The 24770-nt window shown below is 55.8% G+C and overlaps 2 protein-coding genes across 6 annotated transcripts in view; one reads left to right on the top strand and one right to left on the bottom strand.

Annotated features, from left to right (window-relative positions):
* KSR2 (kinase suppressor of ras 2) overlaps window positions 1-11822 on the bottom strand; it is a 358678-nt gene extending 346856 nt beyond the window's left edge. For 4 of the 5 annotated variants that reach the window (XM_055147008.1, XM_055147005.1, XM_055147009.1 and 1 more), the window contains exon 1: window positions 10688-11822. In XM_055147008.1, coding sequence (XP_055002983.1) covers window positions 10688-10867 — 180 coding nt within the window. In that variant the 5' untranslated portion in view covers window positions 10868-11822. The remainder of the gene's footprint in view (window positions 1-10687) is intronic. The other variant, XM_055147006.1, reaches the window with a different exon arrangement.
* Window positions 11823-18136: 6314 nt separating this feature from the next.
* Window positions 18137-24770, top strand: part of RFC5 (replication factor C subunit 5) — a 33952-nt gene continuing 27318 nt past the window's right edge. Inside the window, exon 1 of the mRNA XM_055147095.1 lies at window positions 18137-18245. Coding sequence (XP_055003070.1) covers window positions 18137-18245 — 109 coding nt within the window. The remainder of the gene's footprint in view (window positions 18246-24770) is intronic.

Here is a 24770-nt window from a genome sequence, read left to right on the forward strand (position 1 = left end):
GGGGGCACACCCAGTGGTGCTCAGGGCTGACTCCTGGCTCTGTGCTCCATGGTCACTCCTGGCAGGCTTAGGGAACCATATGACATGATGCCAGGAATCGAACCTGCGTCAGCCGCATGCAAGGCAAGCGCCCTACCCACCGTACTATCATTAATTCACCTTGTTTCCACCAGCTCTGCCCAAACACTGTCCACCACTTTGGTCGATGGGCATGAAAAAATGTTCCTGGCTATTTTGGCTTGGCACGGCCCTCTCGGGAGTGGAGGTGCCCCGGCAAAGGAAAACTCACCGCCAGGTTCTGGGATGAGAAAGAAGTCCACACTGCACGAGGCTGGGCACGGCTGCCGTCTGCATCTGCCACCCTCTGGCTGCTACCTGGTCGGGTCGGGAGCTAGGTGCAAACTCTTCTCGAGTTGTTTTCCCAGCCACGGGCACAGGGCTGGCCTCCTTCTCTCCACTCCAGAGAGTTCGAAGCAGAGGTCAGGAGTAGTCACAGGGAGCAGATGCGGCCCCACTGACGAGAAGAATCCTAACCGGGAAGGCTCTCTCGGATCAGGCCTTCCAGATAGGACGGGGGTCACTGTGCCTGCCTGGCATGCAGTCGATACTGCTTTGCTTCTCTGCTCCCCACACAGTGCCCTGGTAGTGCCAGAGTCATCCCTGAACACGGAGCCAGGAGTAAACCCTGAGCAACCTCTGGGGGTGCCCTCTCCCCAAAAAAGGAAACACGGGGACTGGAGTGATAGCACAGAGGGGAGGGTGTTTGCCTTGCACGCGGCCAAACTGAGTTCGATTCCCAGCATCCCATAGGGTCCCCCGGCCACCACTAGGAGTAATTCCTGAGTGCAGGAGGAACTCCTGAGCATCGCCGGGTGTGACACCCCCACCCTCCCCCAAAAAATAGGAAAAACAGGAACAACTGACTCAGATCCAAAGCTGCCTGATGAGAGGACTCGAATGCCATGATTGCTCCCAAGAAGACTTACGGGCATCCCTCGCACGCGTGGAAGGATGCCGGACTTTGCGAGTCACGAGCGCATGCAAACAGAAGGCCCCGTGGACTCACCGCTTCAGAGCGGGAGGAAGGACAGAGTGGGGGTGTGGGGAAGTGGACCCCGACACGCCTGGCGGGCATCTGCACCGAGATTCCTCCGAAACACGAACAGAACACGACAGAGCCCAGAGGGTCCTCCAAAACACACCATCATCATGTTGATACCCCCGCAACTCCACTCCGGGGTATAAGTCCGAAAGAACAAGAACAGGGGTGGGGGGTGGGGAGAAGGGGCAGGAACAGGACTCAGAGTCACCGTGTCTGATGTACAAGCATCTGAGGCTTCCAGTGCCCCCTCCTCGGGCACACCCCTCCCCACCAAGTGGGACCCAGGTAGCACTGCCCATGGGGTCCCCAGCATCAAGGCAAGTGCATACATAGAACTCTGGCCCACCACAGCCAGGCGTGCGCGGGACCCCCAGCACAGTGTGCGCCCCCTGCCGCCAGCACCACCACCAGCACCCCCGGAACTCGGTGTGCAAACCCAGCAACCAAGGGCACCACCACCAGCAAGCACGACTGGCCCAGGAAGCGAATGTTGCCAGCCGGTGTGAGACCACCCCCCCCCCCCGCACAGGCCCCACCAAGAGCGCGAGCGAGCAATGTGCAGGGCCCCCCTGCCAGCCCCGTCACCCTGACAGCAGCTGCGGGAGGGAAGAGGAGGAGGGAAAAGCGAGAGCTCAAGCGGAGCCCCAAAGAGATCCTTGTGGGGGCCGGAGTGATCGTACAGCGGAGAGGGCGGTTGCCGGGTTCGATTCCTGGCATCCCATAGGGTCCCCCGCCACCCCCCCCCCCGAGCACTGCCAGGAGGAATCCCTGAGTGCCGAGCCGGGAGGAACCCCTGCGCATCGCTGGGTGTGACCCAAAAAGCCAAAAGAAAAAGAGACAGGGCGTTTGCCTTGCACGCAGCCGACCCGGGTTTGAATCCCAGCATCCCATATGGTCCCCTGAGCACTGCCAGGGGTGATTCCTGAGTGCAGAGCCAGGAGTGACCCCTGAGCATCGCCAGGTGTGACCCAAAAAGAAAAAAAAAAAAGAAAAAGAGACACTTGTGTTTGTAGCAATGTTCACGAGGGCTCGGGGAGGGGAGCAACGCAAGGGGCCACGAGGAACGAGCGAGAAGGCGGGACGCTCACGCTGGAGAGCGGCCACCCGCATACCACTCGTACGGCAGTGCTCATACGAGCTCCGCTGAGGCTGAACCCGAACACCCGCTCCGAAGTGAACGGGGTGAGCCTGGGGGTCGAGTCCGGGCCACCCGCACGCGCAGCACCCACTTCAGCCACTGAGAGGCCTCTTGGGCCGCTCCCAACTGGCTTCTTTAGGAGGGGGCTCTCCCGGAGGGACTCGGGATGCACCCTTGGAGTGATGCTCAGCCGGAGGCTCGCTGGCACGGCCCTGGGATGCTCAGGACTGCCTGGGGTCACGATCAGGGGCCTCCGGGTCCACGCCCAGCAATGCCCGAGGCCTCTGGGGTGCCACAGAAAACCGCAGTCGGCCACACACAAGGGATGCGCCTTAGCCACCCTCCCAACCCCCCGGCCTCCGGCTGGCTCCTTCCTTCAAAGCTGTTCTGGCGCCTGTGGATGTCCGCTAGCCCCTCGGAGCCACAAGGGCTGGCCCCTGGCCCCTTTGAGGAGGGACCATATTGATCCCGGCCATGTCCCCTTTTCCACCCACCTTGCTGGAGCCAGGGAGAGAGTAGCAAACGTACAGCAGCAGAGACTTAGGAGGAGAAGTAGGGGGGGCGCTTGTCCCCCTGGAACCCCCAGCTGGGAGAAATCCAGCTCTCCTGCCCGGAGAGGCGGTGGGTGGGAGGGAGGACAAACGCCTCCTCGCTAGCCAGCAGCAGCAACCCCACCCCTGCTGAACCGCCCCTGGTCCATCTCGGACCATCCGCCCCGGCCGCCTCATCAGACGAGCAACCCCCGCCCCCAGGCCCCGACCAGTGAGACAGGAAAGATCAGCATCGCTGGCCAGTGGCATCTAACCCCGACGGCAGGAGCACGAGACGAACCAGAACCAGAGGACGTGGCTCTGAGCCACCGCACTCCGGGTGGCTGGTTTTGTCGTAACACTGTAGCACTGTCGTCCCAATCTGCTCAAGCAGGCACCAGTAATGTCTCCATTGTGAGACTTGTTGTTACTGTTACTGGCATATAGAATACACCACGGGGACTTGCTAGGCTCTGCTGTGTGGGCGAGATACTCTTGGTAGCTTTCCGGGCTCTCCGGGAGAGGCGGAGGAATCGAACCCGGGTCAGCTGTGTGCAAGGCAAACGCCCTAGCTGCTGTGCTATTGCTCCAGCCCAGTTCTGTCATAATACACCCAAGCCCAATGCCTCATTCGGAGCCATGGCCGGGACTCCAGGGGGCCCAGCCATGTATTTCCTCCCCACGCCCACCTGTCCTCTTCCTTGCAGGGTTGGGACCATATTCTAGCACGCAGCACCCATTGCCTTTGGGGGTGAGATTTTTGGAAAGGTCAGATCTTCTCTGGAAGAGAAGCTGGACTAGAGCTGTCACCGACTGGATTCCACGGGACATCAGAAGACCTCATGGCCGCCCACCAACTAGATGGTCAGACTTCTTCGTCAAATATCTGAATGAACGATTGGAGGCTCTTCCTGTTCCTGGAGCGAACAGGTATCATTGGGCTGCAGTAGTCGTGACAGGGACAAATGGAGACGTTACTGGCACCCGCTCGAGCAAATCGAAGATCAACGGGACTACAAGTGATACAAGTGAAGTATCTTCTCTAGCCTGTCTCCCCTTCCTGGAGGCAAACAAGGACAGTGCTCCAGGAGGCGAAAGCTCAGAGAAAATCTTCCTTAGCCTGAGCTGCTCGAGGAGCAAGAACAAGACACTGCCATTTTGGAGCCTGACACCTCTGGCCTGCACGACGCCCTGACCAACATCTGCCGGCTTACTGATCTGCTGTCTCTCTGGGCCCTCTCCCCTCTGACAGCCCCAAGGCAAACATCGCGAGAGCCGCGGCCTTACCCGTCCGGCCTGAAAGAGTGCTGGGTTCACGGTGAGCGCTCACCCGATGCTGGTCCCTGTCCCAAAGCTCTCTCGCTGCACCTTCTCCCACCTCCTCCTCATCCACGGTCAGCTGGCCCCGTGACTTGCATTGACTCGAAACATACGGCACAAGTGACAGAATGACTTCCAACTCCCAACGTTCCTTTGCACCTTCTGCTCTGCTCTGGCCCCTCTTGGGAACGCTGGGACCAGGTCAGAATCCCAGGGTCTTCTGCTGGGGCAGCCGCGGCGAGACCAACGGAAAAACCAACCAGCCGATCCCAGCCCAGGGAATCGTGGGAGATGACGCATGGCCGTCTGAAGTCCAAGCGTAACGAAGTCAACGGGCTGGAGAGATTGTCCACTGGGTAGAGCACCTGCCTTGCACGCAGCAATCCCAGGTTCGATCCCCAGCACCCCATACGGTCCACTGAGCACCACCGGGAGTGATCCCTGAGCACCACCAGAGGTGGCCCAACAAAACAAAAATCAGACCAAAAATGATCAAATTTAATAACATGATTAAGTCGAGGTATGGGTCGTAACCCAGCGACCAGTCATTGAAATGGGAGGGAAAAGAATCAATAAGTGAGTATGGCTAGAGTGTCCTTGAGGAATAAGAAGGTTCTGTACTATTTACCCTCGAGCCAAGCCCTCTTCTTGCCCTTTAACCGAAAGAGGCCAGTTCAGGACACCTGTCCTTGGCCAGTGCCCACCAGCCGTAGTGTCACTTGCTCTCATGACTCACTTGTGGATTTGCCCCTCGGGTCTGCAGGTGGACGTATGTCTGAGAAGGATGGAACCCAGCACTTTCCACCACAGACCTGCGAGCTTATCGTCCAGGGACCAAACTGACCCAACAACTATTATTCTGCAAGACCCAAAATCAAAACACAGCTTTTACACACTTAAATGTCAGGGACAGAGGCTGGAGGGATAGCACAGCGGGGAGGGCATTTACCTTGCACGCGGCCGACCCGGGTCTGATTCCCAGCATCCCATAGGGTCCCTCAAGCACCGCCAGGAGTAATTCCTGAGTGCATGAGCCAGGAGTAACTCCTGTGCATCGCCGGGTGTGACCCAAAAAGCCCAAAAACAAAAACAAAAATGTTAGGGACAAAGAGATAGTACAGGAATTAAGGCGCATGCCTTGCATGCAGCCAACCCATTTCAATGGCTTGTGCCACATGGTCCCTTAACGATCACCAAATGCAGCCCAAGAGGCCCCAAGTACCTTTGGGGGTGGCCCAGGTCATCTCTGGCACTGCAAGCCCCAGCAATGCCACATCCTCAACCTCTATTTGTATTAAGTCGTCCTCATGATTGGCCAAGAATCGCCAGGAGGGGTCCCCGCGCACTGAGGAGGCCCCCCAAAATGAAAATAATCAAGTCCAGAGAGATAGTCCAGTGGGTGGGGCATTTGCGTTACACGTGACCGACGCAGGTTCCACCCCTGGCACCCCGTCTGTGCCCTGAGCTCTGCCAGGAGGAAGCCCTGAACACTGACGGGTATGGCCCCCCAAATAAACCAAAACTGATAATAAATGTCAAAAAAAAAAAAAGGAAAATGACCTCAGAATAGGTGAAAACGATGTCCATGTCTCATGCCAGGGCCGGCAAACCCAGGCATCAGGTCCCCTCTGCTGTGTGCAATGGGCAGCCCCAGGTGTGACGGTCCCCCTTGGCACCATCTGGGGAAACCAGAACCTCTGCAGGCTTCTACCCCGGCCGTCAAAGGCACAGAACGGCTGTTCTGACCGTCCGAGGCAGGCCGAGGAGCGAGTGACCTTCGTTCATTCCCTCGGATGCTGGCCACATCATCCAAGCCACCGAGGCGTAGGGTCATCTCAGAGCCCCCCCCCCATGCAGTCACAGCCCTCTGTGACCTGCCCGTGCACAGGACCCCCCGATTCCTGACAGATGCCCTGCGGGTCGGCCCGGCGGAACCCAAACCAATGCTTTTCAACCTTTTCACAGCTCCAAAGAAGCCCCTGCGAACTGGCCACTGACTGTCCAGGGGGGAGATTTCTGGGGGCTAGCATCAGGCCCCCCAGATGGAAGATCATGACCACTGATCCCAACAATATCAATCCCAGGACCAAGATAAAATATTCCTCAGGGCTGGAGAGATAGCAGAGAGGGTGAAGTGCTTGACTTGCACACGAAAACCCTGGGTCAACCCCTGGCACCCCATTAAGGTCCCCTGAGGGCCTGCTAGGAGCGAACCCAGAGCACAGAGCCAGGAGTTACCCCTGAGCATCATGGGGTGTGGCTCCAAAGAAAACAAAAATCCATGATTTAAAAAAAAAAAAACATAACCCAAGAATAGATGACTGGATAAAGAAACTATGGTACATCTACACAATGGAATACTATGCAGCACTATGCAGTGCAGCTCTTAGGAAGAATGAAGTCATGAAATTTGCTAATAAATGGCTTGATGTGGAGAGTATCACTTGAGTGAAATGAGTCAGAAGGAGAGGAACAGGTATAGAATGGGTACATTCATTTGTGGGACATAATATATATTTATATGCAGATATATATGTATATATGTGTGTATATATATATATACATATGTACACACATGTGTGCCTAATATTCAAGGCGAGGGTAAACAGGGCCAGGAGGACAGGTCAATGGTTGGAAGCTTGCCACAGAGTGTGGGGGGTGAAGGGCACAGTAAAGGGATATATGTGGTGACCTTTCCTTATCTGTATTGCAAACCAGAAGGCTCAAAAGGAAAGAGAGAGAGGAGAGACAGAGAGAGACAGAGAAAGAGAGAGAGAGAGAGAGAGAGAGAAAGAGAGAAGTGCCTGCTATAATGGTAGGCGGTTGGATGGAGGGGCAGGAGGGAAACTGAGAAAGGGACGGTGACGGGACGGGTGTTGGAACATTATATGACTGAAATCCAATCATGAACAACTTTGTAAATGTGCATCTCACTGTGACTCAATTTCCTTAAATGGGGGGAAAAAAAGTGGGACCAGAGCGATAGTACAATGGGTAGGGTATTTGCCTTGCACACGGCCAACCCGGGTTCGATCCCCGGCATCACAAAGGGGTCCCTGTGCACCGCCAGGAGTGATTCCATAAGACCATCATGGTTCAGCAGGCGAACCCATTCCCAGTGGACCCACGTGCTGTCCCCATACTATTCGCTATGGGCACTCTATGGTGTGTTCCCATAAACAGGGCCACTCCACTGCCCAAAAGTGGCCCATGATGTGGGGCCGGAGCAATAGCACAGCGGGGAGGGCATCTACTCGGTGGGCTGGAGTATGATCCCCGGCATCCCATATGGTCCCCTGAGCACTGCCAGGAGTGATTCCTAAGTGCAGAGCCAGGAGGAACCCCTGAGCATCGCCAGGTGTGACCCAAAATGCGACAATAATAATAATAATAATAATAATAATAATAATAAAACTTTCCATATGTTAAAAACAGCATCGAGCAAAGTATCAGCCATTATTTCGTAAGGGGGAGTTTCTGCTTGTTTGTTTTAGTTTTCCAGACCCTGAAAAGCACCTACTCAAATCCAACCAAATCTAAAACAGCATCAAGATACAGTACAAGCAAGAGAGCTTTGATCAATTCATGGCCTGTTGTAAGCAGTCCCCTAGAAAGGTTTTTTTTTTGGGGGGGGGCGTCTATGTCACTTTGGTGCACTTAGGGTACACGCCAGCTCTAGTAAGACCAGCTGCAAAACAACCGCTGAGCATGACGTCCACTATTGGATGGTTTGGGATGGGTTTTTTTTTTTTTCTTCACTGTTTGCCTTTGGCCATGGAAAAGGAAAATCCTCTTCAGATTTATTTCCACGGGCGACAACAGGTACGAACACGGTCTTCCATGAAAGCCAAGCGGTGACTATGAGCCGGCTAAAGCGGGGCGGAGGTGCCCGCGTGCCTCTTGCCTTATCTTATCCCTAGCGCTGGAGTACAGACCCTGAAAGCTCAGCCCAGGTCGCCAGGCTTGGCACCTCCAGGGATAAACGCACGTTACTTAAAGTTTCTCCGAGTGTCCAGGTCTGGGGGGATGGTCTCGTCCAACGGCTTCCCTTCCGCAGTGCTCATGGAAAGCACAGGTGCCATCGGACTGCTGAAATGTGGCATTTGGACAAGTCCACATTTCTCCGAGGGGCCCGAAGGAAGCCTCAGAAACCCAGACCTGGAACTAAACGCCTCTGCCCACCCTCAACCCTTCCAATTCCACCTGATTTCACATCTAGGATTAGCGGCAGAGCATGGTTGTTCACCAGTTCTCCCTGGGCAGGTGTCTGTGTGGGGGGGGTTGGGGGGGGATAGAGGGGACAGGAGGAGGGATGGCTAAAAACACAACTGTCAGTGATGTGGAAGGAAAGAGGGAGGGAAAAAAAACCCTGCGTGTTCTTGAAACCTGCGAGAAGTGGAGCGGGTCCGGCCAGCCCCTTGTCCGGGGAGCACCCTAGCCCGAGAGATGCCAGGAGCCTGAGTGGGCACCCGGCCCCAGACCCGGGCAATATGGACGGAGAGGGCAGCGGCAGGCTGGGAAGATGGAGCGGCAGCTGCATCCCGCCCCCACGCGGGGCCTCCCGCCCGCGCTTTCCCAGGAAAACCTCGCTTGGGAGCGCAGCAAGGGCACCATGGCCACCTCAGCCCCGGCCAGACAGGGCGCAGAGGCGACGACGGCATGTGGGCCCGGGGGTGGGGGGCGGGCAGGGAGAGGGAGCGACCCAGCTGGCCGGCGAGGCAGGCTCCATCCCCGCCGCCGCCACCGAGCAGCCCTCCGGTGGCCCTTTGGGGTTATTTCTTCCCCGTGGTTCTGCACGCAAAGCTCTGCACCTCTCGGATGGAAGCCCCGCAGGGCTGGGCCCCGAGCATCCCCCAGCCCACCCCGGACCCCCGACCCCGGCCGGGCCCGGCTGCTCCCTGCAAAGCTCCAAGACAGAAGCCCGCTGAGCCTCCCAGGCAGATTTCCCTCCCCTCCGACACCTCCGGACGCGGGTCTTATTGCATCTCCGAGGCTCAGCTTTCCCCGGAGGCCCGAGGCATGCCAACGGAGCGCGTTCGAGGAGCGCCAAGCCGCACGCGCGCTGACCCTCCTGCACGCTGCCATCCGGCTAGATGGCAAGCCAAGGAGGAAAGCAAAAAAAAAAAAAAGAAAGAAAGAAAGAAAGAAAAAAAACCCAGAGAGTTGGAAGGGCGCCTGAGGCAGGGGCTTCCTCTGGGGGTGCAGGGGGGTGGGGGAGGAGGAGAAGGGGCAGGAGGACTCAGCCCGCATCCCAGCATCCCCAGAGTTGGAGCCTGGGAAACTTGGGGTAGCAGGGTGGGGACACCACCCCCACCGTCCCCGCCGGCGGGCGCTCGGGCACTGGAGAAACCCCCTCCCGTTGCTGCTCCGGGCGCCGCGGCCACCAACCTCTTGGCAAGAGCGGGCTCATGGGAGCTCCCCAGCTGAACTGAGCGGGGGGCCAGCGGGGAGGGACGGGGCCACGGGGCTCCCCGGCGGTGGGGAGGGTGGGGGCTTGCTCCAGAGAAGGCTCCTGCAGCTCCCCCCTCAGACCCCAGGGCCCCCGGGGAAGAAATCATTTCTGCCTCTTCTTTCTGAGTAACTTTGCCTTCTCCAACACCTCCCCTCCGCCAACTGCTTCCAACTCCCCCTCAAGTTCTTTGGGAGAGAATGTTACAACGGCTCGGGAGAGAGCTGCTTCCCCCCCACCCCCCGCCCCCACCCCCACCCCACCCCCACCCCCACCATCACCCCCGGTGCCTCCCAGGTCCCCTGGGCTTCGCACCCGTACCTCCCCCACCTGTGCGTGCAGATCCAGGCTTTTTAATTTTTCTTTTTTTAAATCTTTTGACAGGTTTTAGGCCTGCAAGAGCTCCCTAGCTTCATGGACTCCCCCCCCCCCCACCCTCTCCTGACATGTATATCACCAGGGTGGTGGTGGTGGGGGGGAAGGACAGTGTGTGTGTGTGTGTGGGGGGGGGAAATCCAAGGAGCCCAAGGGGTGGGGGTGGGGAAGGAGGCCCGGAGCTCCGGAGTGGGCGGCAGCTCCCCGTCCCCAGCCCAAGGCACCTTTTGACCACCTGCAGAATGCGCAAGGTCACGTGGGCGCTCTGCAGCGCCTGCCTTCATGTCTTCCCCGGCACAGAAACCCCCGTGGCACATAAACAAATCCACAAGCCGGGAAGGAAGGAAGGAAGGAGGGAGACGGAAAAAAAAAAAAAAAAAAGCCCAAAGAGCCAACAACGAACTCCCTCCTCGGAGAGGAAGCGAACGGTCATAACAGCCACCCGAATAATAATAAATAAGGAATAACAATTACTACTACTACTACCACCGCCCAGCCATGCGGAACGACAGCGGCGGCACAGGAGTGGGGGGGGGGGGGGGTCACCCGACGACTGACTGAGTGCGGGGCGCAGCGACATCAAACCCGGCGCAAGCACACGGTGCCCACCTTGCTCCCCTCCGAGCCTCCCCCCATCCCTCCCGCCGCCGCCGCCGCCGCCGCCGCCCCCCTCCCCCAGCCGAGGGCCGCGGAGCCCAGGGGGGACGGTGGGGAGAGAGCGGGCAGCGAAGGCACGGTGGCCGGCCGGCCGTGCTCCAAGGGGCAGCACCTACCTCCAGCGTCCGGATCTCTTTTTGTGTGAGGTCGTTGGAGGTGGCACATTTGGTCCTAAGCCCTTCCAGGTTGGAGATGCTCAAGTCTATCATGTTTTGGACCAGTTCGCACTGCTGTAAGGCTTTTTGCAAACTCAGAGGCTGCTGCTCCTCGCTTTTCGTCATGTTTTCCTCATCCATCGCTTGCTCTGCAAGCCCCCTTCCCCTCCTCCTCCCAGAGAGAAAAAAGGGGGGGGGCGTGGGGGGGGGGCGGTCGAGGGAGTCCTACCCCCTCCGCCTCTCCAACCACTGCGACTTCTCAACAATGTCTCATGAAGAAGAAACCCGACATCTCACACAGGGCTGAGGGGGTGGGGTGGGAGGAGGTGGTTGGTGGTGGTGGGGGGGGGGGCAAGAGCCAAAATTTATTATTTTATTTTGGGGGAAAAAAAATCAAGCCGGCTCCATTCGAATGTCTCGTCTCCCTGGGTCTCTGGTCCCCTGAAAAGGAGAGATGCTGTTTCTCAGGTGATGTGATGCTGTCTGTACACTTAGGGAAGCGAGGGAGGAGGAGGAGGAGGAGGAGGTGGTGGAGGGAGAGGAGGAGGAGGAGGAGGAGGAGGAGGGAGAGCAGGAGGAGGAGGAGGAGGAGGAGGAGGAGAGAAATAGCGCTCACTCTTTACACACCGGCTCCGTGAAGGACAAAAATTATAGTTTTGATTTTTTTTTTTTTTTGGAGGAGGAGGAGAGGGGGGTTGTTGCTGGCCGGCTTTTATGTCCAAAAGAGATCTGGATTGCCCCCCTCCCCGCTGCAGTGACACGGCATTGTCCACCGCTTTAGGGGGCTCTCAAGATGCCGCCTGCACGGCTCCCGCGGCTGCGGCGGCGACTGCGGTGGCGGCGGGCTGCTCCGGGCGCTGCTGCTGCGGCTGCGGCGGCGGCGGCGGCGGCCGGCGGGCTGCGGGGGGGACGGCTGCTGCATTCGCCCGGGCCCCGCGGCACACCGACATCTTGCCTGTCAATCAGAGGCGGGGCGCGGGCAGGCGTGGGGGGTGGCGGGGGAACGAACGGGCTGCAGCGCCAGCCGGGGACCCGCCGCCGAGCCGGGTGGTGGCGCGGCGCCGTGCGCGCAGCCGCCCAGCCGGGCCCCGGCCCCGACGCGCCCCGCGCACCCGGCGGAGGCGGCGCGCGCAGCCCCGCGCACCTGGCGGGGGGCCGCGGACAGCTCCGGGCGGGGCCCCGCGGGGCTCCCCGGGGGGCGGCGGGGCTCGGGGGGGGTGGGGTGGGAGGGACGGCGCGCGCGGCGGGCCGGCTCCCGGGAGCGTCCCCGGGCGCCGGGCCGGCCTTGGGGGCGGGGAGACGGCCGGGGCGGGCGGGGTTCTGGGGGGCGGGGGGGCTACTACGGCACCGCTCTCGCGAGACGAGGCCCGCGGCGGGCCCCGCAGGTGCGCTCGGGAGGGGAGCAGGTGTGCGCCCAACTTTACCAGCCCGGGAGCGCGCCCGGAGGCGAGGGCGGCGTGGCCCCCGGGCACGTCGGCCGCCGGGCCCCCGGGCTGCGTGCGTGCGTGTGTGCGCGCGGGGGCCCGCCTTTCCGTGCCTCTGCCCTTTCTCCGCGCGGGAGGCGGGCGCACCCGCGGGATGCTCTTCCGAGAGCCACGGGAGAGCCGCCTCCCCGGAATTGCTTTGCCCTACGGAGCGGCTTTCCAGCGGGGGCGCGGGGGAGGGGGTTGCGGGGCGGAGAGGGGGCTTCGCCCCGATCTCCTGGTTACCGCGTCCTACGTGTCCTGCGTGATCTGATCCCCGCCTACCCAGCCGACCATCGACACCCGCAAACCATGGCTCCCGGAGCTAAGAATAGTGTTCACATTTGGAAGATGCTTTCTGACATGGGAAAAGCAGAAATTCTCATTTCGGTGCTGGATGGTAACATCGCCACCTCCTTGTTTATTGTCTGGGGTGATTTATTATTATTTTTTTTTTCTGCGTGATCACCGCAGGGCTGAGTAGTGGCTGCCCTCCCTCTGTGGCTCGCACCACCTAGTATCTTTGCTCTCTTTCAAAGTTTGCAGGTTCCGGATGAAATCCCCAAATGTTCTTGCCCTAGAATTCTTCCCCAAAGGCCCTCTCGAACCACATTCCCTCCGAATCCTCTGGGACGAGCATCTAGATCGCCGTCACTCATACGACCAGACACTGTCCAAGAGCATTTAGGAGAATCCGCCAAAGACCCGCTCTTGCTCCAAACCCACGGCGTTCCCAGCTAGGGAAACGGGCCCGGAGGGCAGAACAGATTCAGAGCGCGCGGTACAGTGGGTTCCGGAAAGGAACATCGTGTTATGGGTGGGAGAGATGGCTCAGGGGTTAAGATGCTGCCCTTAACTTCATGACTGATCATGCTCCCAGCCCAGTAATCACAGATGGTCCCCCAAGCCCCATCAGGAGTGATCCCTGAATGCAGAGTCAGGAGTAAGCCCTGAGCCCCACCCAGTGTGGCCCCTAAACCATAAACTAAGCCACTTTAGTGAGTCGAGATGGACAGGCCAGCAGTAGAACACATGCCTCACACGTGTGAGATCCTGGCTCTAAGAAGCAGAGAGAAAGACAGCCAGAGACAACCAAACATTTTTCATTAAAAAAAAGAAAGCGAAAAAAAGTCAGGGGGACTGGAGCCATAGCACAGCGGGGAGGGCGTTTGCCTTGCATGTGGCCGACCCAGGTTCTATTCCCAGCATCCCGTATGGTCCCCTGAGCACTGCCAGAAGTAATTCCTGAGTGCAGAGCCAGGAGTAACCCCTGTGCATCGTTGGGTGTGACCCAAAAAGCAAAAAAAAAAAAAAAAAAAGTCAGCCCTGGGCCGAGACTGGGTTACACCAGTATTTACAAACCTCTGCTAGAAGGAAAGAATTGCAGTCAACTCCCCCTTATCCCAACCTTTGGAAGTGTATGAATTCCAATTCCCTGGTAAAAATTCTCTTTTCCTCCTTTCTTTTTTTTTTCTTTTTGGGTCACACCTGGCAATGCACAGGGGTTACTCCTGGCTCTGCACTCAGGAATTACTCCTGGCGGTACTCAGGGGACCATATGGGATGCTGGGAATCGAACCCGGGTCAGCCATATGCAAGGCAAATGCCCTACCCACTGTGCTATCGCTCCAGCCCCATCTTTTCCTCCTTTCTCTTCATCCTTCACATGCCCGCTTTGAACATACTTGATCCTGGTTATTTTAAGGACCGTATTTCCAGTACCTCTACTGCCTGTGACATATGGTTTAATTGAATACTTTTTTTTTTAATGTTTCTATTTGCCATGGGCTGGAGCGATAGCACAGCGGGTAGGGCATTTGCCTTGCATGTGGCCAACCCGGGTTCAATTCCTCCGCCCCTCTCAGAGAGCCCGGCAAGCTACCGAGAGTATCCCGCCCTCACGGCAGAGCCTGGCAAGCTCCCCGTGGCATATTCTATATGCCAAAAGCAGTAACAACAAGTCTCCCAATGGAGATGTTACTGGTGCCCGCTCGAGCAAACCGATGAACAACGGGGGGACGGTGACAGTGACAGATCTATTTACCATGACTTGGTTCTGACCCTTGGCAGATCCTGACATTGGGGTGGGGGGTGTGGGGGGGCGATCGGGGGGTTGGAGTCTCTGGATGATGGTTTTTGTTTGTTTGTTTGTTTGTTTGTTTGTTTGTTTGTTTTTTGCTTTTTGCTACCTCGACACCACCTGTTTGTCCTCTCCAGGACGAATGCAAGGTGGAAGGGCTAATCTCGTGCCGCCCCAGGTGGGCTGAGTGGTGACCGCCACCGTGGAGCCTCTGCCTCGCCCCAGTCTCCTCCGGCAGCCCCGAACCCCGTCCTGGCTCCCAAGCGTGGTGGCAAGACTGCCGCAGACTGTTCCTCAGGGGCTTCCAGCCTGGCCCCTGGGCCTCTTGGCCTGCTCCGGCCCCGCCACCGCCAAATGTCTTCAAGGGAAAGCTGCCATCCCCGGCTCGCGTTACGGCCCCTGCCTTCCCCGGGAGATGTGTTCTGAGTCTCCTGGCCTGAGAGACTGCCAAAAGTGCTGCTGGTTTCTCTCTGGGCCCCGCACAGTCCTCTCCCTGGGAAAAGTCTGGATTCCCAGAATCCAAGTTTGCAAATGCCTCCCGGGAGACAGTGGCTGCCGCCCGTCAGCCCACCTCAACCCCGCCCCCACCCTTCTCTCTGGAACCGCTGCAGCTCTCTGCACGCTGTTTAGCAGGTGATGGCTTTCATCTAGTTTTTTGGGGCTTTTTTTTTTTGTGTGTGCTTTTTAAGTCACACCTGGCGATGCACAGGGGTACTTACTCCTGGCTTTGCACTCAGGAATTACTCCTGGCAGTGCTCAGGGGAACCGTATGGGATTCTGGGAATCGAACCCGGGTTGGACGTGTGCAAGGCAAATGCCCTCCCTGCTGTGCTATCGCTCCAGCCCCTTAATCTAGATTTTTGCTCTAACATGGAGTAAGTACAAGCCTCCACAGGGAAAATAGTATATCTCAATAAAATTAGCTTAAAGGGCTGGAGCACGTACTTGGCATGCCAGAGGCTGGAGGTCCGGCTCCAGCCCCCTCAAGAGCCTCTGAGCACTGTTGGGAGTTTCGTCTTCTGAGCAGGCCTGTGTAGTCCTGGTGGATTGAGGCCTCCCCTTTGCATGGCACTGCACCTTAATTACCTGCTGTGAAGACATGTCTCATTGTTTGGGGCGGGGCAGGGGGGGGGGTGGCACTGCGGCTCCAACACTGCAGCATTTCCAAGCCACACCCTGGCATTGCCTAGGGACAGCTCTCCAGGGAGCACTCAGGGGTGCTCCCAGGGATGCGCAGGGAACCAGGTAGATATCAGGGACGAAACCCACGTATAAACCATGCACTCTAGCCCTTTGAATGACCTCCCTGTGTTCAGATCACTTTTTTTTTTTCAGGAATTACTCCTGGCGGTGCTTAGGGGACCCTATGGGATGTCAGGGATCGAACCCGGGCTGGCTGTGTGCAAGACCAATCATTTTTTTTTTTTTTTTTTTGCTTTTTGGGTCATACCCGGCGATGCACAGGGGTTACTCCTGGCTTTGCACTCAGGAATCACCTCTGGCCGTGCTCAGGGGACCATATGGGATGCTGGGATTCGAACCCGGGTTGGCCGCGTGCAAGGCAAACGCCCTACCCACTATGCTATCGCTCCAGCCCCAAGACCAATCATCTTACTGTTGCTTGGACCCCTGAAGAGACTTTTTTTTTTGCTTTTTGGGTCACACCCGGCGATGCACAGGGGTTACTCCTGGCTCTGCACTCAGGAATGACTCCTGGCGGTGCTCAGGGGACCCTATGGGATGCTGGGATTCGAACCCGGGTCGGCTGCGTGCAAGGCAAACGCCCTCCCCGCTGTGCTATCGCTCCAGCCCCTGAAGAGACTCTTACAGGAGGAAGGAGCCTCGTCGCCACCTCGTGCCCTTCTGGCCTGTGAAACTTTCCTGAAGTTCTGTGGCGACAAGAAGAGTCCCTTTCCTCACTCAGTTATATCACGGGCAGGAGGTCTGGGGTTCTGTAAAGTGCTTGGGGAATAGGACGCAAGTGGGGAACGTCAGACTAGGAGGTGTGAGCAGATTAGGAGTGCCTGGCCCCACCCCCCGGGGAAAGGAATGGCCAACTTAAGACTTTCTCTGGGCACTGCTTTTTTAAATTTATTTATTTTATTGGTGATGGGAGATGTTTGTTTGGGGGAAGGGGGCATCCAGTTGTGCTCAGGGTTAACTTCTAGCTCTGCACTGAGGGATCACTCCTAGAGGGGCCCGGGACCATGTGGGGTGCAAGGACCGAACCCAGTTTGGCTACGTACAAGGCAAGCTCAATGCCAGCCCCTTCTTTTTTCTTTTCTGATTTTCTTTCTTATTTTCTCTTCTTGTCTAATATTTTCCTCCTGATTCTTTTTTTTTCTTTTTGGGTCACACCCAGCGATGCTCAGGGGTTACTCCTGGCTCTGCACTCAGAAATTACTCCTGGCAGTGCTTGGGGGACCATATGGGATGCTGGGGATTGAACCTGGGTTGGCTGCGTGCAAGGCAAACACCCTACCCGCTGTGCTATCGCTCCGGCCCCCCTCCTGATTCTTTTAAGAGAAAAAAACAATCCCACAATGCTGGCCCCCAGGATATAACCAAGTTCCCCAGAGCTGCGGGATAAATATTAGCATTCTGTCCTAATTCACTCATCTTTCAACACATAAATGATTAAAAAATAATAAACAAAAGAAATCCTCTAATGAGTGCCAGGGTTAAAACTTTTTAACCCTGTGAGGTTTTCTCCATATCAGAAGATGGGCTTTTTCTGGGATTCTTCTCCCTTGGGTCTTTTGACCTCTTATTTCTGCAGTGTGAGCAAGGCTACCAGCTCACTCTCTTGGTGCAGGGTCATCTGAGCAATCTGCAGTGGCCGAGCACGCACGCGGTGATTCATGCTGGCTTTACCGGGCAGGCACTCAACAGAGCACCGCACGTCCTCAGAGGCAGCCTCTCGGGATGGCGAGGGTGTGTATTGGGTGCGAGTACTCAGCGCGAGTACTCCGTGTAAGTACTGAGTGTGAGGACTCCATGTAAATACTCAGTGTGAATACTCCTTGTGAGTACTCCGTGTGAATTCTCCATGCGAGTACTCTGTGTGAGTACTCAGTGTGAGAACGCCATGTAAGTCCTCGGTGGGAGTATTCCATGTAAGTACTCGGTGTAAGTATTCCGTGTAAGTACTCAGTGTGAGTATTCCGCGTGAGTGTACAATGTGAATTCTCCATGCGAGTACTCCGTGTGAGCTCATGGTGTAAGAACGCCACGTAAGTACTCCGGTGTGAGTATTCTGTGGAAGTACTCAGTGTGAGTATTCCATGCGAGTGCTCGGTGTGAGTGTTCTGTGTGAGTACTCAGTGTGAATGTCCAGGCGAGTACTCCATGCGAGTACTCCGTGTGAGCACATGCTGTAAGAACACCACAAGTACTCCAGTGTGAGTATTCCATGGAAGTACTCAGTGTGAGTATTCCATGCGAGTGCTCAGTGTGAGTGTTCCGTGTGAGTACTCAGTGTGACTCTCCAGTGAGTACTCCGTGCGAGTACTCCATGTGAGCACATGCTGTAAGAACACCACGTAAGTACTCTGGTGTGAGTATTCCATGGAAGTACACAGTGTGAGTATTCCGTGTGAGTGCTTGGTGTGAGTGTTCCGTGTGAGTACTCAGTGTGAATCTCCAGTGAGTACTCCGTGCGAGTACTCCATGTGAGCACATGCTGTAAGAACACCACGTAAGTACTCTGGTGTGAGTATTCCGTGGAAGTACACAGTGTGAGTATTCCGTGTGAGTGCTTGGTGTGAGTGTTCCGTGTGAGTACTCAGTGTGACTCTCCAGCGAGTACTCCGTGCGAGTACTCCGTGTGAGTACGCCATGTGTGGGTGCTGGGGCCTGGCTGAGGGAATGCCGGAGGAAGGCGCAGGCGAGCGCCAGCCTCCTGGCTCACTGCTCACAGTACGTCTCTTCACCCACATGGTGTCCGTGTGGAAGCCAGGGAACGGCGTCTGCTCTGGTGCCTGAGGCGCACTCCGGCACCTCCCCCCGCCCCCCTACACACAGTCTGGGCACCCGTCAGGCACTCACAGGGGGACCCTCACAAAGCTCTTCATCCTTCTGTTTCTGTCATGGTAAAATACAAAAACCACATTTTATTTGTTTGGGGGGCCACATCGGGCTGGAGCCATAGCACAGCGGGCAGGGCGTTTGCCTTGCACACGGCCAACCTGGGTTCGATTCCTCCGCCCCTCTCAGATAGCCCGGCAAGTATCCCGCCCTCACAGCAGAGCCTGGCAAGCTCCCCGTGGCGTATTCGATATGCCAAAGACAGTAACAACAAGTCTCACAATGGAGACGTTACTGGTGCCCGCTCGAGCAAATCGGTGAGCAACGGGATGACAGTGATGCAGAGGGCCACACCCGTTGGTGCCCCAGAGCTGATTCCTGGCTCTGTGCTCAGGGATCAGTCCTGGTGGGGACTCTAAAGGGGTGCTGGGCATCAAACCTACTGACCCAATGCAAGGCAAGTGTGTCCCCCCTCCCCCCTGCTGTACTATCACTCCAGCCCCTGGAATCTAGCCCCTGGAACCTCATTTGTTGCTGGTGACAGTGCATTGATGCTACAGTGCAGGTGACACCACCGTCCAGCCCCGGATTCTCATCATCCCAAAGGAAAATCCTATGCACATGGAGCTCCTTGCACCCTGGCCCTGGCTGCGGCCACGCTGTGTTTTATCTCTGTGGGTTTGCCTGTTCCGAGCCCTGTGTGAGAATGGCTCCCTTCATGGGCACCATGTTTTTAAGGCTCATCTATGTCGTAGCACACAGTATATTCTGCCCCTTCTCGCAGCTACATAGTATTCCAATGTGCACTCTGCATTCTATCTGTTCATGTGCAAATGGCGCTTCTATGGACATTTATTTATTTATTTATTTATTTTTATTTTTGGGTCACACCCGGCTATGCACAGGGGTCACTCCTGGCTCATGCACTCAGGAATCACCCCTGGCGGTGCTCAGGGGACCCTATGGGATGCTGGGACTCGAACCCGGGTTGGCCGAGTGCAAGGCAAATGCCCTCCCCGCTATGCTATCGCTCCAGCCCCTCTATGGACATTTACACCCAAGTTTTTGTGTGAGCGCGTGTGCTTGATTTCGAGGAGGGGGAGTCTATACCCAGGAACGGCACTTCTGGTTCCTATACTACTTCTATCGTTGACTCCTTTTTTTTTTGGAATGGGGCCCCACCTCTTGCAGTACCTCGGGACTATTCCTGGCTGTGTTCAGGAATGGCCCCTGGGGGATGGATTTAATGCCAGGGATTCAAACCAGGTAGTTGGGATGAAAGGATGAAGGTAAGTGCCTTCGAAAGGGACAGTCCCATGCTCCTTCACTGTTGGTGGGAATGCCGACTGGTCAAGCCTTTCTGGAAAACAATATGGACAGTCCTTCAAAATCTAGAAATTGAGCTTCCATGTGACCCCACAATCCACTTCTGGGAATATATCCCAAGGATGCAAAAGAGCACAGTAGAAATGACATCTGTACCTATATATTCATTGCAGCACTGTTCACAATAGCCAAAATATGGAAACAACCCGAGTGCCCTAGAACAGATGACTGGTTAAAGAAACTTTGCTACATCTATACAATGGAATACTATGCAGCTGTTAGGAGAGATGAAGTCATGAAATTTGCTTATAAATGGATAGACATGGAGAGTATCATGCTACATGAAATGAGTCAGAAAGAGAGGGACAGACATAGAAGGACTGCACTCATTTGTGGAGTATAAAATCACATCACATGAGGCCGACACCCAAGGACAGTAGATACAAGGGCCAGGGGGATTGCCCCATAGCTGGAAGCCTGCTTCATGATTGGAGGGGAGAAGGCAGATGGAATAGAGAAGGGATCACTAAGAAAATGATGGCTGGAGGAACCAGTCGGGATGGGAGATGCATGCCGAAAGTAGATAATGGACCAAGCATGATGACCTCTCAGTGTCTGTGTTGCAAGACATAATGCCCAAAAGTAGAGAGAGAGTATGGGGAATATTGTCTGCCATGGAGGCAGGGGGAGGGTGGGAAAGGGGGTGGGGAATGTGCACTGCTGGAGGGATGGGTGTTTGATCATTGTGAGATTGTAACCCAAACATGAAAGCTTGTAACTATCTCACGGTGATTCAATAAAATTTTAAAAATTAAAAAAAAAGAAGAAAGGGAGAGTTCCTAAGTGTGACAAATGTCTTTTTGAACTTGAGCCCCGGGGAAAAAAATAAAACCTCAAGGCTAGAGTTGGACTGGCTCAACTCTGGAGAAATGGAGGTGCGGGATGAGGAACTCTGGGCAGGCCCCTCACAGGCTTTCCTAGCAGCAATGTGGGCAGAATCCCGGGAATCAGCCCCAGCTCTGTTCTTGGCAAGTGGGGACTGTCTTCTCCTGGAACGCTGGCTCTCCCGTGGAAGAACACCCCTCGCTCTGGCTCCCAGCAAGCTGGACGGCCGGTCGCCCTCAACCCCGGAGCCTTGGCCGGTCCCCGACTACTGACCCATTCATTCCATTGGCCATCAGTGATGCTAGAGTCTGATTTCCTGGTAGGATGAGGAGGAGAAGAAGGGGGAGAATTTGAGGGGACCCTTTATCTCCCCAACAGAGCTGGGGTGTCCTAGAGGGAGGCAGGGAGGAACAGTGGTGGCTCCTTGCCAGGGACCCAGGTTCAAATCCCAGCTTCCCGCCCCCCCCCAACCCGGGCCCAGCAGCCTACGGGAGTGGTCCTACCCCTCGGTGTCAGGGCTTTCTCACTGCAGAAGGAGGTGCAACAGACTTTGCTTCCTGGGGCGGCTGCTGGGGGCGGGACATTGCTGTAAAAGAAACACACACACACACACACACACACACACACACACCCCCGCCACCACCACCACCACCAGCACCATCAAGTGCTTGGAACGCTGCCTGGAGATCAGACTTGGAAGCGCAGCCCACAAGAGTAAACACAAAAAATCCTCGATGCGACAGGTTTGCACACTGTGGTCTTGCCACATGACCACAACCCTCTACGCTGGGCAAAAAGTGCCCAGGCAGGAAGTCCTGACTTTCTTGTCAGTTCCCTGCACGCGTCAACTGCATCAGAAGCAACTGGGGTGCTTCTCAAACCTGCAAAATCCAGGCCGTCTCTGGATTCGCAGCCAGCCCCCCGCCCCATACCCTCCAATGATCATGAGATGCCCCAAAGCTAGAAAACTAGGCAGAGTTAACGTACCGCGATGCTTGCGGAGCCCCGAGCCCGCTCTTGTCAACCCCGGCAAGCAGGGCCTCCAGAATCTCACAGAGCCATGATTTTTTTCCCCCTGATTATTTTCCAATTTGTTACAGGGTGTACTCGTAAGGGTTTCTAAGTGACTCACTAATTTTATGCAACTAAATTCATTTTTTTTTGCAACTAAATTCATTTTTTTGCAACTAAATTCATTTTAAAAGGGAAATGTATTTCACTAGTGCCAGTGAAAATTGGGTACTATGCTCTAAGCAGATGCCGACGGTCAAAGCAAAGAGAACGTTCGGGCCGGGGGATGGATGGATGGATCCTGCTTTGTATATGCTGGAGTTTTGCAGATGCTAGGAGGGACCCCATCCAGGGAGCTGAGCTAGGAGTTGCTGCTGGCACTGAGCTAGGAGTTGCGCCCCTCCCAAAGCAGGACACCCTAGGGCCACCCTAAAGGCTGGGGCTGGGTGTCAGCATACTCAGTATGCTTAAGACCTCGGGCCCTTCCATTCTAGGCTGTACTCCTCGGGCACCTGAGAGCTGGCAACCTGGACTGAGACTGAGATGACGGGTGAAAAGCCCTTACACTAGAAGACAACCTCAATGGGGGCTGATAATTGTCACCTTTTTTTGGGGGGGGGTCACACCCGGCGATGCACAGGGGTTCCTCCTGGCTCTGCACTCAGGAATTACTCCTGGCGGTGCTCAGGGGACCATATGGGATGCTGGGATTTGAACCCGGGTCGGCCACGTGCAAGGCAAACACCCTACCCGCTATGCTGTCACTCCAGCCCCTAATTGTCACCTTTCAACGTGACCAAGACCTCCTATTTTCCTTGGTTGTGGCTTTTTGTTTGTTTGCTTGAGTTTTGGGATCACACCCGGCGATGCTCAGAGGTTACTCCTGGTGGTGCTCAGAGGAGCATATGGGAGGAGGGGGATCAAACCTGGGTCAGGTGCACCCACAGCCAGTACTTGCTGGACTATCTTTACAGCTCCCAAGGCTTCCTGCTTTGAACAGTTTTTTGATCACTGTAGCACTGTAGCACTGTCATTGCTCATCGATTTGCTCGAGCGGGCACCAGTAACGTCTCCATTGTGAGACTTGCCGTTACTGTTTTTGGCATATCAAATATGTCACGGGGAGCTTGCCAGGCTCTGCCGTGCAGGCGAGATACTCTCGGTAGCTTGCTGGGATCTCCAAGAGGGACGGAGGAATCGAACCCAGGTCAGCCATGTGCAAGGCAAACACCCTACCCGCTGTGCTAATTTAATCACTTGTATCACTTGTAGTCCCATTGATCTTCGATTTGCCCGATCGGGGGCCAGTAACATCTCCATTTGTCCCTGTCGAGAGCTAGTGTAGCCCAATGATACCTGCTCGCTCCAGGAACAGGAAGAGCCTCAAATCGTTCATTCAGAGATTTGACGAAGAAATCTGACCATCTAGTTGGTGGGCGGCCACGAGGTCTTCTGACGTCTTGTGGAATCCAGTCTGTAACAGCTCTAGTCCAACGGTCATCTCTGAATCGAATTACATGACCGACCCATCTGATTTTTGATGCCTTGGCGAACGAGACAGCATCCCTGATTTTTGACCATGCTAATTTAATAGACCTTGTAAAACACTCTTCTGCGTCCTAAACGCCATGTAGTGACTAGCTGGCTTGGGATTACCTTTTGCAACCGTCGCTTTGTCCCTGGAGGGATTTCTCTCCTAACTTCCATTCGCTTCATATAAGCAGGGGACAGATGACCAAGCTAAGCCCTCTGTCCAGCGAAAACTGATTAGCCATAGCAACATCACATGGGGGACCAATACAAAGAACTCCTTCCCTCGGTATATTTTGAAAAGTAGAGAGCTCCACAACGGGGCCGGGTCTGGTCTCCCGGCAAAGCTTAAAAAATGGGATATGATTTAAGCTGGGCGAGAACCTGGCAAAGAAGCACCTTCCTACTCTGACGATGACAGCACAAAGTGGCCCAACCCTTCTGAAGGGCAAGTGCTATCGACTGAGCAATTTCATCCCCCCGTTTTTTGGAGGGGGAGACAGCCCAGCTAGCTTGGGGGGTGCTCCAACCCTTTTTTAGCCACCCAGCAATTCCTTTTCTTTTCTTTTTTTTTTTTTTTTTGCTTTTTGGGTCACACCCAGTGATGCTCAGGAGTTACTCCTGGCTCTGCACTCAGGAATCACTCCTGGCGGTGCTTGGCGGACCATATGGGATGCTGAGGATCGAACCCGGGTTGGCCGAGTGCAAGGCAAACGCCCTACCCACTGTGCTATCGCTCCGGCCCCAACAATTCCTTTTCTACAAGTGCCTGCAACCGAGTCCCTTTGACAAGAGGGCGGAGCACTCTCTGCTGAGCCTCGGGTGTTGGGAAGGATGCAGAGAATCCCAACTTTGCCTAGTGCAGAGGAGCACTTGGAACCATGTGAGATTTTATTTCCTCTAACTTCCCTGTCCATTCCCGTCTGTCCCTGCTTGCTGCTCCTGTTGGGGGGACTGAGGTCACATAAGAGTTGCAGTGTCCGAGAGATACCTGGCTGTGCTGGGCGCTGGGATCATGTATGGCGTGTGTGGTGACACCGGGACTCAAACTCATGACCTCACGGCTGGAAGACAGATACTCTGCCACGGAGCTGCGGTGTCGTGGGAGCATCTTCTCCATTTCATTCTTCTGTTCATGGTCCCATTTAGGAGCGTGCTCTGGCTAGGATTCCAAGCTGACCCCTTCTCAACTCTTTTATTCTCCACCACCAATGCCCCAGAGTTTCTCCCCAGATCTTGCAGGCTAGGAACTTCCTTTTGCAGCTCAGGTCCTGGTGACAGCAACTCTGAAGGGGTCATATATGTACCTTTGTCTCAACATGGTCCCCAATATGATCTTGCCAAAGCCAAAGTTTGATGATGTCGCCTCTCCCAGCACCTATAGAATAAGTCCAAGAGCAAAGTATATGGCCTGGCACACAGGGTTTTGAGGATTGGTCCCTAAGCCATTCGACCTTGCCTGGGAACCCCCCACCCCTTCTGTTACCCTTCATCCCACCCCACCGCCCCCCCCCCAGCAGCCTCTCCAAGGCACGAGCCTGTCTTGAATCTGACCTTTCCTATCCGTCTTCTTCTCTGCCCGAACAGCTTTTTCTTCTCCTTCATCTCCAGCCTGTTCCCTTTCCTCCTCTCCGATTCATTCTATCCCTTCTTAGACTCTCACTGATGTTTATCACCTTCTTGGGGTCTCCCGGGGCCTCTCTGAGCCTGGTGCCTCAGCGTC

The sequence above is a fragment of the Sorex araneus genome, chromosome 9 (genome assembly GCF_027595985.1).
Source record: "Sorex araneus isolate mSorAra2 chromosome 9, mSorAra2.pri, whole genome shotgun sequence".
Lineage (NCBI taxonomy): Eukaryota > Metazoa > Chordata > Mammalia > Eulipotyphla > Soricidae > Sorex > Sorex araneus.